This window comes from Diabrotica virgifera, chromosome 5 (assembly GCF_917563875.1).
Source record: "Diabrotica virgifera virgifera chromosome 5, PGI_DIABVI_V3a".
NCBI classification, from domain to species: Eukaryota; Metazoa; Arthropoda; class Insecta; order Coleoptera; family Chrysomelidae; genus Diabrotica; species Diabrotica virgifera.
The window spans coordinates 175,550,534-175,566,978 of NC_065447.1; the positions used below are offsets into that span (position 1 = coordinate 175,550,534).

The 16,445-nt window shown below is 31.3% G+C and overlaps 1 protein-coding gene across 1 annotated transcript in view; it reads left to right on the forward strand.

Moving 5' to 3' along the window:
* LOC114337473 (zinc finger protein 358-like) overlaps nt 1-16,445 on the forward strand; it is a 307,896-nt gene that overhangs the window by 192,459 nt on the left and 98,992 nt on the right. Inside the window, exon 5 of the mRNA XM_050651680.1 lies at nt 7,275-7,364. Within this exon, the coding sequence (XP_050507637.1) occupies nt 7,275-7,364 (90 nt within the window). The remainder of the gene's footprint in view (nt 1-7,274; nt 7,365-16,445) is intronic.

Here is a 16,445-nt window from a genome sequence, read left to right on the forward strand (position 1 = left end):
TACAGAACGATGTTTGTCGTTGTTCAAGGAGTATGTAAGCAAATATCAGATCACAATTTTTCAAAAATTTTCCCTCTTGTCCGAAATTTTTTTGGGAAAATTTTCGGTACAGCGCTACGTCATACCCTTTTAAATGTTTTACTTAGTGTGTGTACCAATTTTCAGCTAAATCGATTCAAAAATAACCGAAAAAATCTATTTTAAAATATTTTTGGATAATACCTCCTCGTCCCTAGCCTAAAAGAATTAAGTTTCCTGTTCGTTTGCCCCAACATTTTTGTCAGACAATTACATTTTTTGTTTAAGAGTATAATTACTTGTATCCTACTACTTTTGTCGGAAAAATGGTTGTAAAGATAAGGGATGCACGAACCCAGAATAGTTTAAAAGTATAGTTTATTAATAAAAATTAAATTTTTTGTCCGACTTTGGATGTGCCCCACTATTTATGTCGGGCACTTAGATTTTTTGATTTGAAATATAACTACTTATAACCTGATACATGTGCTGAAAATTTTTTTTTAATTGGAGAAAAAAAATACAGAACGATGTTTGTCGTTGTTCAAGGAGTATGTACACAAATTATCAGATCACAATTTTTCTAAAATTTTCCCTCTTGTCGGAAAATTTTTTAAGAAAATTTTGGGTTCCGATCTGCGTCATACCCTTTTAAATGCTTTACTTAGTGTGTGTACCAATTTTCAGCTAAATCGATTCAAAAGTAACCGAGAAACACTGTTTTAAATTTTTTTTTTGATAATACCTCCTCGTCGATAGCCTAAAAGAATTAAGTTTTCTGTTCGTTTGCCCCAACATTTTTGTCAGACAATTATATTTTTTGTTTAAGAATATAATTACTTGTAACCTACTACTTTTGTCGGAAAAATGGTTGTAAAGATAAGGGATGCACGAACCCAGCATAATTTGAAAGTATACTTTACTAATAAAAATAAATTTTTTGTCCGACTGTCGAGTTGCCCCAATATTTTTGTCCGACACTTTGATTTTTTGATTAAGAATATAATTACTTATAACCTACTAATGTTGTCGGAAAAATGGTTTTAAAGGTAAGGGTTGCACGAACCCAGTAAAATTCAAAAGACAGTTTATTAATAAAAATTAAATTTTTTGTCCTACTTTGGATTTGACCCAATATTTTTGTCGGACACTTAGATTTTTTGATTTGGAATATAACTACTTATAACCTGATACTTGTATCGGAAATTTTTTTTTATTTTGAGAAAAAAAACTACAGAACAATGTTTGTCGTTGTTCAAGGAGTATGTACACAAATTATCAGATCACAATTTTTCTAAAATTTTCCGTCTTGTAGGAAAATTTTTTAAGAAAATTTTGGGTTCCGATCTACGTCATACCCTTTTAAATGCTTTACTTGGTGTGTGTACCAATTTTCAGCTAAATCGATTCAAAAGTAACCGAGAAACACTGTTTTAAAATTTTTTTTTGATAATACCTCCTCGTCGATAGCCTAAAAGAATTAAGTTTTCTGTTCGTTTGCCCCAACATTTTTGTCAGACAATTATATTTTTTGTTTAAGAATATAATTACTTGTAACCTACTACTTTTGTCGGAAAAATGGTTGTAAAGATAAGGGATGCACGAACCCAGCATAATTTGAAAGTATACTTTACTAATAAAAATAAATTTTTTGTCCGGCTGTCGAATTGCCCCAATATTTTTGTCCGACACTTTGATTTTTTGATTAAGAATATAATTACTTATAACCTACTAATGTTGTCGGAAAAATGGTTTTAAAGGTAAGGGTTGCACGAACCGAGAAAGGTTTAAAAGACAGTTTATTAATAAAAATTAAATTTTTTGTCCGACTTTGGATTTGACCCAATATTTTTGTCGGACACTTAGATTTTTTGATTTGGAATATAACTACTTATAACCTGATACTTGTGTCGGAAATTTTTTTTTATTTCGAGAAAAAAAACTACAGAACGATGTTTGTCGTTGTTCAAGGAGTATGTACGCAAATATCAGATCACAATTTTTCTAAAATTTTCCCTCTTGTCCGAAATTTTTTTGGGAAAATTTTGGGTTCCGATCTACGTCATACCCTTTTAAATGCTTTACTAAGTGTGTGTACCAATTTTCAGCTAAATCGATTCAAAAGTAACCGAGAAACACAGTTTTAAAATTTTTTTTTGATAATACCTCCTCGTCGATAGCCTAAAAGAATTAAGTTTTCTGTTCGTTTGCCCCAACATTTTTGTCAGACAATTACATTTTTTGTTTAAGAATATAATTACTTGTAACCTACTACTTTTGTCGGAAAAATGGTTGTAAAGATAAGGGATGCACGAACCCAGCATAATTTGAAAGTATACTTTACTAATAAAAATTAAATTTTTTGTCCGACTGTCGAGTTGCCCCAATATTTTTGTCCGACGCTTTGTTTTTTTGATTAAGAATATAATTACTTATAACCTACTAATGCTGTCGGAAAAATGGTTGTAAATAAAAAAAATTCAGGAAATTGACATCTTCGGCGCGTCCGACTGCGCATATGCCCCGTGAAAATTGTCCGACAAGGTTACCACATTATTGTAAAAAGGTTTTATGATAGATACCGTTAAAATTATCGATGTGGTAATAAATTTATTATTTTCATAAATTTGACATATTTAGCGTGTCCGACGCGTCATATGCCCCAATATTTTTGTCCGACAAAATTGTTTTCGTTGTTTATATGATAAAATCCATTGATTAAAATAGAATGACCAATGTGGTAATAAATTTTTTTCTTGCATAAAATTGACAACTTCGTCACCACTTGACAGACAAACGCCCCACTACCATAATGCGCCAAGCTCAAAATTTGTCCGACTCCATCCAAATAACAAGTACAAAAAGTTTCAACGGTGTGGTCATAAATAATATTTGTATATGCGGGCCCAAGGCCTATAGAGTAGCTACAAGTGCAAGCGAGGCAATTTCTACGTAGCATGCGTTAAAACGCATGTATTAGGCACGGGAAACACTATGTGTTTATAGCTTTGTTTCCCAATAAAAAAATTAATTTTTAGCAATGCAAATAACCAAAACCGATATAATTTGACTTAAACTTTCAAATGCGGTAAGCAGAATTGCTACTTTATTTTTTAATCAAAAGTTATTCGGGTTCAAAAATTGCAATTTTTAGATTTTTTGAAAGTTCAAGCGCTGTTATCTCGAAAACTATGCATTCTACGAAAAAACTTGTAGGAATATTTTTTGCTTAAAATGACCCAAGAAATACAAAAAGATGTTTTGTTTTGTGACAAATCGCTGTTATGTAATTCCTCAAGTTCTTTGTCTATAACAATCTTATCGACATCCGGATCAACTGTTACCCAAAAAATTCGTATTCTACGGGTCAAAATATATAAAAAAAACTTGGGTAAGTCCATCTGAATTAAGGAGGCCGTTGTACCCCCCCTGGCGACAGGACTAGATGCTTCTTTTAAAAGAAAAAACGTTTAATTATGATGAGTAGTTCCTGAGATAAAACCGGTCAAAGTTGATCGGAATTTACGGCAAAGATATAAACAATAGGATCATAATTTTCAAACCATCACCTTTTTATTTTTATCCTCTTTCTCCACACCAATTTTCATATCCTTAAAATACTCATAACATATATATTATTATAATAAAAACTATCGATAATACGTGTGAAAATTGCCAAAAATAGCAAAATTCCAATCAAAAATTAGGTTGGAGAAAATGTAAACCTCAAAGTTCAAAATCGGTATATGTACTTTAAAAAAATGCATTTTCTCGGCTTCTCATGGAGCAATTACCTTCATTATTTTTTTGTTTCCAAGTAATTCGAGTAGAGCCATCGAACTAACGCATTATTAAATGTCAAACTTGCTTTTGTTTTGTTAAAATAAATTCATTTATTTATTATAACACAAAATTTTAATTTGTTTAAATAAAAATTGTTTAAATAATTATACAGCTTTCAAATGAGAATATTTATGTTTTTAACTTTAAAAGGTACACTTGTAGTAAGTTTATCTAAAAAAAGCCTACAAGTGGAAAAAATATGTAGTTTTCTGTTCTTATAAATAGATTAATCTATTATAACAAAACAAAATCAAGTTTGACATTTAATAATGCGTTAGTTCGATGGCTCTACTCGAGTTATTAGGGAACAAAAAAAGAATGAAGGAAATTGCTCCATGGGAAGCCGAGAAAATGTATTTTTTTAAAGTATACCGATTTTGAACTTTGAGGGTTACATTTTCTCCAACCTAATTTTTGATTGGAATTTTGCTATTTTTGGCAATTTTCACACGTATTATCGACAGTTTTTATTATAATAATATATGTTATGAGCATTTTAAAGATATGAAAATTGGTGTGGAGGAAGAGGACAAAAATAAAAAGGTGATGGTTTAAAAATTATGATCCTATTGTTTATATCTTTACCGTAAATTCCGGTCAACTTTGACTGGTTTTATCTCAGGAACAACTCGTCATATATAAACGTTTTTTTAAAGAAGCGTCCTGCAGCTGTCTTTCGAATACCCTTTTCACAATTTAATTTAGTTTAATATTTCCCGAGACATTCTATTTGTTTAGAAGCCAAAAAATTGTGTATAATTTTAAAATATTTCTGAGGCCGCTTAAATAGTCCAATTTCAATTCTGTAAAGTACATTAGATAGGTATAGTGTCTTTTTATGAAAAAATCATAGTTATTCTTATGCATCATAATTATTGTCGTTATTATAGCGACCGTAAATTTTTAATTAACAATTCAATTGTTGCTAAACTGTTTATTCAATTTCCATGGGCTTCTGGAATTATAATCTATATGAAAAGGGCTTTTACATTACCAAGTTATTTAAATATTGATTAACAATTACTTATCTAAAATTTTAGTTGAAAATTAAAGATTTTGTTGGAAAAACCCGCTTTTTCCGGGGAAAGTTTTCGTCAAACTGAATCGGGAAAAACACGTCTCTGTGCAGAATTTAATTGCGGTCAATTTTTATTTGGGTGTTTTTGGTGTAAAGTTAAAATCTTTGGAGTTAAAGAGCAAAAATTGAACAAAGCACGATTTTCGGGCGCCATTTTGTTTATAAAAAAGTAGCACACTATCTGCGGACTTTGCATACCTATATTATTAATTCATACAATAATAAGATTCGATTCCAGCAATAAAATTGCTGGTAAATAACTTTTCCTTGTATTTTGCTAATTAGCCCAGAGTATACATATATTTCTTGTTTGAAACATTTTTTTCTTCGGCGTAGAGATTTTTGGTAAATCGATGTTTTTCGTTTCCCCCTACGAAGGCAGATTTTAGGGGAACCCAGCGCTAGGAGTGGCAAACTTTTTTTGCCTATTTTTTTGTGATCCCAAAATTCACATTATCAACAAAATTCTTCGTATACTTTTTATAGACCAGGGCGCATCTGTAAAAATATTAGTACATTTGGACGTTGAGAAGTGATTCATATTTTTTTGCATAAATTGCTTGAAAATAACTCATATAATAATATTTGAGTTATCCTCCCACTCAAAAAGGTCCATAATCAAAATGTCAAAAAATGAAGGAAAAATTCGATTTTTTTCTTCGTTTTTTGATTATAACGTAATTAAAAGAATGCGTAGATTAAATTTCCTACAACGAAGGGATTGGTTAAAACTTTTAAAAATTGTCACCCTTGTTGCAAAATAGCAATAATTGCGAAACAACCATAAAATAACAAGTATTCGCATTTTACGTTTTTCAACCATCTATGCTACACTTAGGACCTTCGTATTTTATCCAGAAATACTTTATGATATAATAAAACAATACCGTGAATTTCATTAAGATCGGTTCAATAGATTTTGCAAAATAAATTTTGCAATCCAGCTTTCGCAAAAAAAATTCATTTTTTATAAATGTTGCAGGACTGAAAATAAAGCAGACAGCAAGTTGAAATTTTTCTTACATATAAAAGAATACGGTAACTTTCATTTGCAATTAGCAAAATTAAAATCGGTTAACTATCACGACGTCGGGAATTTTTTTAAATAAACAATATTTTTGGTGCCACGCACAGGACAGCGGATAGTTTGCTCTGATTGGGCATTCCAATGACCTTTGATGATGATCGATAAATTTTAATTTTTAGTACATTTCGATATAAATAAATAAATTTGTCTATTGCAAAATAAAAAGACATACTTTGTCCTTTGAAATTACAATTTTTTTAGCAAAAACTTTCTTTGTTCATATATTTTAATTTGGAGAATAAAAGTTTATTATTTTAAAACATATGCAATTGTTTAAACAATATTTCGCAAACAATAATCAAATTAGTTTGATTTTTGTGCAATTAAAATATTAAAATACAACAAAACATAGCGTAAGAAAATAATATATTAGATAAAGATTGGAAGAAATTTTGGTGCAAATCAACTTGTGTGAATTGAACACCGCTGTCCTGCGCGTAGCATCAAAACTTAATGTTTATTTAAAATAATTCCTGACGCCGTGGTGGTTGATCGATTTTAATTTTGCAAATTGCAAATGAAATTTTATGTAAAAAAATCAACTTGCTATCTACTTTATTTTCAGCCCTGCAACATTTTGAAAAAATGATTCTTTTTTGCGAAAGCTGGATTACAAAATTTATTTTACAAAATCTATTGAACCGATCTTAATGAATTGTACAGTATTGTTTTACTATATCATAAAGTTTTTCTGGGTAAAGTATGAACGTTCTAAGTGTAGCTCAAATGGTTGAAAAACGTAAAATGCGAATGCATGTTTTTTTATGGGTTTTTCGCAATTATTGCTATTTTGCAACAAGTTTGACAATTTTTAAAATTTTTAGCCAATCATATATTGTAGGAAATTTAATTACGCAACTTTTATGTCAGTACAACTTTTCGCGGAAGTGAATACTTTGAAAGTTATAATCAAAAAACGAAGAAAAAGTCCAATTTTTCCTTCATTTTTTGACATTTTGATTATTTAAACAATGTTCCGGACTTTTTGATTGGGAGGCTAACTCAATTATTATTATATGAGTTAATTCTAAGCAATTTCTGCAAAAAAATATGAGTCACCTCTCAACGTCCGTCTCAAAACAGATGCGCCCTGGACTATTAGAGATTCAGTGGCATTTTCATCTTTGAAGACTAGAGTAACATCTTTCGTCTATGCATACTTACCCTAACAAAACTGATTCTATCCAATTTCTTTAAACCCATTATTACTTCCGAATATAGACTCTTAATTCAGTTGTTCTCTTTCAGAGTCTAAAAAAAGAAGTTGATTGGGGAGGAGGAGAAGATAAAAAGCCTCCCATTGAAAGTCCATCAGAATTTTCACGGATTCAAGATTCGGTAAGTTTATTTTTAAACTTTTTTATGTTATCAGTAAATATTTTTATATCTGGGATATCTTTTTACAATTTCCTCTGGAGTATTTTATTTACAACCAGATATATTTCCAGGAATCTGTTTTAAATTTAGTACCTATAACCATCGGCTGCACCCTATCCCATTGAAATTATAAACTAATGTGAAAACATTGCAATTGCAAAACACCATGTGTATTTTAATCTACGTTTATCTGAAGTATTGAAAGTGAATTTGAAGCGCATAATTATCTTAGCGCCTATTTGATTTACATTCCATTAATATAATCCAAACAATATAGGGTGAGGCAGATAACTGGCCTATTAGAAATATCTCGAGAACTAAAGGTAAGAGAATCATGAAAATTGGAATACAGGGGTTTTGAGGTATGAACTATTTAATGAAAATATTTTCGTCTCTTTGCAACTTATAAGTTCGTTTTTTTAAATGAGACACCCTGTATATTTTTACATTTTTGGATTCTCCTCAATATCTTCTTTCTTAAAATATGAGGTTTTGTAATATTATACAGGGTATTTTAAGAGATATTTACGTTTTTTTTATTAATTTCGTAGCAACATTCACACCCTGTAGAATTGTAATAGTTTGACATTAAAAACTCTGCTTACGTTCAAGTGATTTTTAATATAGTCTACTATTGTTAAGAATCATTAGTATAGCTAATTTTGAAATTTTAGTATACAGGGTTGGTCGAAACCCCGAATGAATATTTTCTGAGTTTTCTTAAATGGAACACCCTGTATTTTAGTATTGTAATGAAATGATATTTCATGGTACTTTTTTATTTTATAAGTATTCCCTATACCTATTTGCTTTAATTTGTGAGTTATTGGTGATTCAAACTAAACATTAATTGCAACAAAAAATACGTAAAATTTTATTAGGTTGGCCGTGAAAATATTCAATCACAAATAATTTTTCAGGAATAAATACATATTAATCCAGACTGATCCTTAAAATTACCAATAATGGTCTAGCTATCAAAATACCTACGTAGTTAAGATTGTTGGTGCGATTAACAATTAAGCACAAATTAAAGCAGTTAGGTATAGGGAATGCTTAAGAAATAAAAAAGTACCACAAAATAGCATTTCATTACAATACTGAAATACAGGGTGTTCCATTTAAGAAAACTCAGAAAATATTCATTCCGAGTTTCGACCAACCCTGTATACTAAAATTTTAAAATTAGTTATACTAATGATTCTTAACAATAATAGACTATATTAAAAATCACTTGAACGTAAGCAGAGTTTTTAATGTCAAACTATTACAATTCTATAGGGTGTGAATGTTGCTACGAAATTAATAAAAAAACGTAAATATCTCTTAAAATACCCTGTATAATATTACAAAACCTCATATTTTAAGAAAGAAGATATAGAGGAGAATCCAAAAATGTAAAAATATACAGGGTGTCCCATTTAAAAAACGAAGTTATAAGCAACTTCCGGTATAACCGGTGATGAAAATATTTTCATTTCATAGATCATCCTTCAAAACCCCTTTATTCCAATTTTCATGATTCTGTTGCTTTTAATTCTCGAGATATTTCTAATAGGCCAGTTATCTGCCTCACCCTGTATATAATATTCAGGAGTAATTGCACAAGAACTCTAAAATTATTGAATTTTTCCCGAGTAACACTTTGACAGTTTTAATTTCACGACCCGAAGGGGAGTAAAATTATGAAAGTTCACGAGGGCAAAAATTCTATATTAATTTTAGAGATCGAGTGCAATTTGTTGCGATTATTTCATGAATAAAACTGTTCAAAACCAAAATTTTATTGTAATTTATTTATGTAAGTACAAATTAGTACAATTAAACACACAGTTGTTATAAATATTTGACGGTTGAAAGTCATCACTTTTATAATTTTTAAAACATTAATTTTCATTAATGTCACTGAATGTATTTTTTCGTAGCAACAAAGGGCATCTGACGTAATATACTTGACGAAGGGAAATTATCAAAAATTATCAGTTTAATTTTTATTTATGTAGCTTTCTATTGGTCAGAATCTCCTATGAATGAAATAATCAGTAGTAATTGCACAAGAGCTCTAAAATTATTGAATTTTTCCCGAGTGACACTTCGACAGTTCTAATTTCACGAGACGAAGGCGAGTGAAATTATGTCAAAATGTCACGAGGGCAAAAATTCTATATTAATTTTAAGATCGAGTGCAATTTGTTGCGATTATTTCATTAATAAAACTATTCAAAACCAAAATTTTATTGTAATTTATTTATGTAAGTACAAATTAGTACAATTAAACACACAGTTGTTATAAATATTTCACGGTTAAAAGTCATCACTTTTATAATTTTTAAAACATTAATTTGTCATTAATGTCACTGAAATTATCAAAAATTATCAGTTTATTTTTTATTTCTGTAGCTTTCTATTGGTCAGAATCTCCTATGAATGAAATAATCAGTATTATTTTACAAATTTCAGGAGAATGTTACATTAATAGGCCTGGATCCCGCTTACCAAAAAAAAAGTTGATTAATAGCAAGCTGAAAATTTGTTAAAGCTTAACGGTGTCTAGTTTGACGAACTTTGATGTACGGGAACACAGGAACAGGGGAAGTTTTAATTATGGACAGTTTAAAAATTTGGAACGTCAGATTACGAAAACGTCCCATGTATTTTGTCGGACAGAACATCCAATTGATTTGTTACCCTTTCATTAAACTCTCATGCAAAACTCAGACTGCTATTACTAACCAACATGATTCCTGTCATTTGACATGTTCTTCGTGTTCCACTCATGCTGGAATCACTATGCTCATCACTAAAATGCCCAGTTGGTGATAGACACCAGTCTGATTCTTGAATGAGAGTTTAATGAAATGGTAACAAATCACTTGGAAGTTCTGTCCAATAAAATACATGGAACGTTTTCTATGGAACTTTATAACGTATTCTGACGTTCCAAATTTTTAACCTGTTCCAATGTTCCCATACATCAAAGTTTGTCCGACTAGACTCCGTTAAGCTATTAACACATTTTCGGGTTGCTATTAATCAACTTTTTTTGGTACGCGGGATCCAGGTCTATAACATTTATTGCAACCAATATTTTATTTTTATATCTATATTTTCCAAAATTGCATTTGTTTCTAAATTGTTGATCTTTACTATTCTCTTATTGTGTTGCATATTTGGTGAATAACGTGTTTATACCAAAATATTGTATATTTAAGTTAACTGGTATATACAGGGTGTAACAAAAATGCACGTCATAAATTAAATCACATACTCTGGAACCAAAAATAGTTTGATTGAACCTAACTTACCTTAGTACAAATAATGTGCACATAAAAAAAGTTTCAGCCCTTTGAAGTTACAAAATGAAAATCGATTTTTTCCAATATATCGAAAACTATTAGAGATTTTTTATTGAAAATGGACATGTGGCATCCTTATGGCAGGAATATCTTAAAAATAAATTATAGTGAAATTTGTGCACCCCATATAAATTTTATGGGGGGTTTGTTCCGTTAAACCCCAAAATCTTTTGTGTACGTCCCAATTAATTGTACCATCAATTAAACACAATGTTTTTAAAACTTTTTAGCCTTTTAGTACTTTTTCGTAAGCCACTGTGTATCGAGATATTTTGAATATTTGCTGAATCCACCACATATTTGTATATGGTTTACGATTATAGTGACTTATTAATAATCTGAAAATTTATTTATGATGATTTATATTTTTAGGCATATTTTGAAACATATTAAAAAAGAAGCCACATCTCGATAAAAGGTGGTTTATCGAAAAAATACTAAGAGGCAAAAAGTTTTAAATACCCTGAGTGTAAGTAATCGTACCACAATCACAGTTTAATTGAAACGTATACAAACATTTGGGGGTTTAAAGAACAAAACCCCCATACAATTTTTATGTAAACATATTAAAAAAGAAGCCGTATCTCGATAAAAACTGGCTTATCGAAAAAATACTAAGAGGCAAAAAGGTTTAAAAATAGTGTGTTTAACTAATGATACCACAGTTGGTCTGTGCCCATTGAACAGCCAAGAACCTAGTATTTTCGAGCAGGGAAACCTGCCTTTTGAGGGAGCCTTTTGAGGATGTATTTAATTTAATCTACTAACATCGACTTGTAGTCACCATATTTTCATACATACTATGTAAACCATATATTATGAGGTTACCACTTTAAATAGTGTGCTAGTTCCAATTACTCAGCAGAATGCACTGAAGATGTTCTGAATTAGAATGAAAACGTTTTGCAATCCATTTGAATGACATTTTATGAAGTTTTTTAATAAACGATTTTATACCAATATAAAGCTTGACGTTTTTACTTCTGTAACAGTTTTTTAAAACTAAAGAAGTCTTAGGACCAGTGTAACATTTTAGGGAGAAGCTACATACAAACATATATTTTTCATAGAAGAAAAAAAAAACAAGAAGCTAAGAATATTTCAATTCTTCTCGCATTCCTTACGCCGTATAAGTCGTCGGGGATATCAAAATGTTGTACTCCAAATTAAAATAAAAAAATGTTTAATCTAAAATTACGTCTATTGAAAGATTATGTTTCGATAAAAACAAATCTTGTAATTATCAATATTTTTTCTTACTACGATTTTACTGCATGAAATGTAATTATGTAATATCTTTTTCAGTAAATTTAGATTTAAATTGTAGTACAAGCGTTATTGTATAAGCTGTAGTGCTTAAATCTAATGCCGTGTGCCGTCAAGAAGTTGACAATCATTTTGGCTATAAACATCTGAAGACGCTTCAAACTCCACAATTATAATACCTAGAAAAATTGGAGCCTTACGAAGCAACGTAAATTAGAAAACTAAATTATTCTTTGGTGGCACACTTTTTGCTTCCCACAGCCAAACAAAAAATGAACGTCAACTTCTTGTGGCGGCCCACACGAAACCTTCATCAATCTCTAGAGGCTCCTCCAAGAAGTTGATTGTTCTTTTGTTTGGTTGCAGGAGCAAGAAACCGGCGAGGGATCTCCAAGAATGTACCCTTGCATGTACTGCGGTAACTCATTCCCGCACCAAAGCAAGCTCACAAGGCATATCCTAAGTCATAGTCTGGAAACGCTCAAGTATCGGGAGCAAAGGCACCACGTGAATCCGTTGGCGATTCCAGAGCCCCTCGGATTTATGGACTTCAGTGGAAGGTTATCAGCGAACCCTCACGAACCACCCGACCCAACGGACCAACCGCCTACTCCTATGGACCTGGATATAAAGGAAGCAGCTGTTGCTGCTTTGGGAAGTGGAGCTGGCGGAGTCGTACTCTGCAAGTTTTGCGGGAAATCTTTTCCTGACGTTAGTTCTCTAATTACTCACCTACCTGTTCATACAGGCGATCGACCGTTCAAGTGCGAGTTTTGTGGTAAAGCCTTCAAGCTGAGACACCACATGAAGGATCATTGCCGGGTTCATACCGGCGAACGACCATTTAGGTGTGCTTTATGTGGTAAGACGTTTTCTCGGTCGACCATTTTGAAAGCGCATGAAAAGACACACTATCCGAAGTACGTACGTAAGTTCCTGTCTCCTAACCAGCTGGATACCGAAGAGGAGAGTCCACATTAGATTCAGTGTCGTAATATTTTGTATTGTATAAATATCACCACATCCACGTAGGTTTCATGATTTGGAGTGGACCTTCCTGCAGTAGTTGTAGTTACCCTTTGTATATTCTTGGTGAAGGTGGCGCAAAAATAAAATTTGATACGTATTTTACTTAAAAGCAATTCAGCATAAATAAATAGAATTAATTAGATATTTGAATTTAAAAAAATAAAAACTATGGTAATTTTTTATATTTCATATATTTAAATTCTTTTATTTTTTAATAACAATTGTAAAAACATCTCATTTGCATTTTAATGTAGAATGTAAATGCAAATTCTTGCATAATATTGCTTTAACTTAAATAAACGCAATATTACTGTATGTTAAAACAGATGTCTAAATTTTCATTAGTGTAAAAGATCACCGGTTTTTCCACAAATGAAAAAGTATTGATAATGTTGAATATTAAATAGACATTTCTAGAGCCCGTCGTAAGCTTTAATCAAACTAACAAAAAGTTACAAAGTTGTTTTTGACATATTTAACTGCCGCCCCCCAAATCTCTCTGAATTTACTAAAGCTAGTTTTTTTACAGTTGATTACCGTGATTGTATGGAGAAACATACTGCGGTCGGTCAAGCGAAACGTAGAACATGTGGTAGGTACTGACAGCTTGTCAAAGTTGCTTACCTGCGGAGGTAATTAAATCCATTTACTAAGGCTGAAAATCAGTACACACATTCTAAATTAAATATAAATAAAAGTTATTATAGTCGGTCAGCTGTATGACGGGATGGAGCCGGTCGGTCGGCCCCAATGAATGTACAGGATTATTCACTATATTTTGAACACCCCTTGTAAACTGCTTTATGTACAGAATTAGAAAAAATGTAAAATACAAAAATCCACAAGGAAGAATTTCCTGTAGCTGGCTGTATACCATTAATTACAAGTAAAATTTAATAAAAAATTTTGGTCTTGGTAAAAGGTATATTATTTTAAAAAGCCCTATAGGGCTACAAACATCGAACAAAACGTTTTCGCTCTAAAAAGAGCATCATCAGTGTTGCCTAAAATAAGTATAACCATATTAATTATCAAAATGTTAAACTTAAAATAATGACCAAGGTAGAAGCAAAGTTTGGTTATACTTACAAGAACATGGTGCGCCAACCAAAAAATACGAAGGTCAAAGCCTTTCAAAAATGGACTAAAAGTCACATCAAAATGCTAACATAGCAAATTCCAAAGGATGGATATAATCCCTAAGGATACGGCCCCAGGATAACATATGACTCCCACACGTTGTAAGTGGTCAAAGGTAACAAATTAGTTCATTATGTTACAAGAGCTGACAGGCAACTAAGATGTGAGATATCAAAAGTGAATCTGTCTGATGTCAAGACAACAATTGTCAATGGAACTTGAAGTATCATGAAAAGTTGGTTACACAGCTACTAAATTTATAGTTGTTTATAGTACAAGCAATGATAACAGCTAACATCAGTGTGTTGGAATTATAAAAATAAAGAGTTAGTGAGAATAGATTATCTAGATGTAAAATAGAAGGGGGAATTTGAGTACCCACAATCATCAATGAAGTGTACGTAAATTGATGAAGAAAGGTAGGCAAAACAACATACAGAGAATGTAATGTATGGTTTGTGTTTTGAAATTAGATAATTTATATTTGTGAACCAACACAAATGATGGCTGAGAGACTGGCTGAAAAATTAGAGACAAAATAGGGGTCGTGATATCAAATGCTGAAAAAGTTGTAAATGCAAAATTTTATTTATCAATTAATAAAATATAGATGGGTTCATCAACACAAATTTACAAGACTGAAAAGGTTGTATTACAAGCTTAGTCCAAATTTCTTTATTATGTCCTTTTATGTTAAATAACATCTAGGGCAAAGAAAAATTAATAACTTGGATAAAAGTGTCTAAGCTACAACTAAAGTGGGGTCAGATGAAGATAAGTGTTGAGTAAGATTATTGAGTATATGAGAAAATTAAAAATTGTGTTTATTTAATTAAATTAGTAGATAAAACAGAATAAAAAGGGTGGATAGATAGATGAGTTTGTGGTATAAAAAGTAAATTTGATATAATGTTCATTAGTCTCAATAGTGATGTCAAATTTACTTTTTATACCACAAACTCATCTATCTATCCACCCTTTTTATTCTGTTTTATCTACTAATTTAATTAAATAAACACAATTTTTAATTTTCTCATATACTCAATAATCTTACTCAACACTTATCTTCATCTGACCCCACTTTAGTTGTAGCTTAGACACTTTTATCCAAGTTATTAATTTTTCTTTGCCCTAGATATTATTTAACATAAAAGGACATAATAAAGAAATTTGGACTAAGCTTGTAATACAACCTTTTCAGTCCTGTAAATTTGTGTTGATGAACCCATCTATATTTTATTAATTGATAAATAAGATTTTGCATTTACAACTTTTTCAGCATTTGATATCACGACCCCTATTTTGTCTCTAATTTTTCAGCCAGTCTCTCAGCCATCATTTGTGTTGGTTCACAAATATAAATTATCTAATTTCAAAACACAAACCATACATTACATTCTCTGTATGTTGTTTTGCCTACCTTTCTTCATCAATTTACGTACACTTCATTGATGATTGTGGGTACTCAAATTCCCCCCTTCTATTTTACATCTAGATAATATATTCTCACTAACTCTTTATTTTTATAATTCCAACACACTGATGTTAGCTGTTATCATTGCTTGTACTATAAACAACTATAAATTTAGTAGCTGTGTAACCAACTTTTCATGATACTTCAAGTTCCATTGACAATTGTTGTCTTGACATCAGACAGATTCGCTTTTGATATCTCACATCTTAGTTGCCTGTCAGCTCTTGTAACATAATGACCTAATTTGTTACCTTTGACCACTTACAACGTGTGGGAGTCATATGTTATCCTGGGGCCGTATCCTTAGGGATTATATCCATCCTTTGGAATTTGCTATGTTAGCATTTTGATGTGACTTTTAGTCCATTTTTGAAAGGCTTTGACCTTCGTATTTTTTGGTTGGCTCACCATGTTCTTGTAAGTATAACCAAACTTTGCTTCTACCTTGGTCATTATTTTAAGTTTAACATTTTGATAATTAATATGGTTATACTCAGAGGGCTATGGAGCGCCAGATGTTGGGTGTCTCCCTGAGAGACCGAATCCCAAACGAAGAAATACGCCGTAGAACAAAAACAACAGACGCTGTCGAAAAAATCGCGTCGCTTAAGTGGAATTGGGCAGGACACGTCGCCAGATTGCCAGACAACCGATGGACAAAACGTATTGTCGAGTGGAGGCCGCGAGAAGAAGCACTACGGAGCAGAGGACGCCCACTAACCAGATGGGCCGATGATTTGAAACATGTTGTCGGTAACTGGATGCAAGCCGCACAAA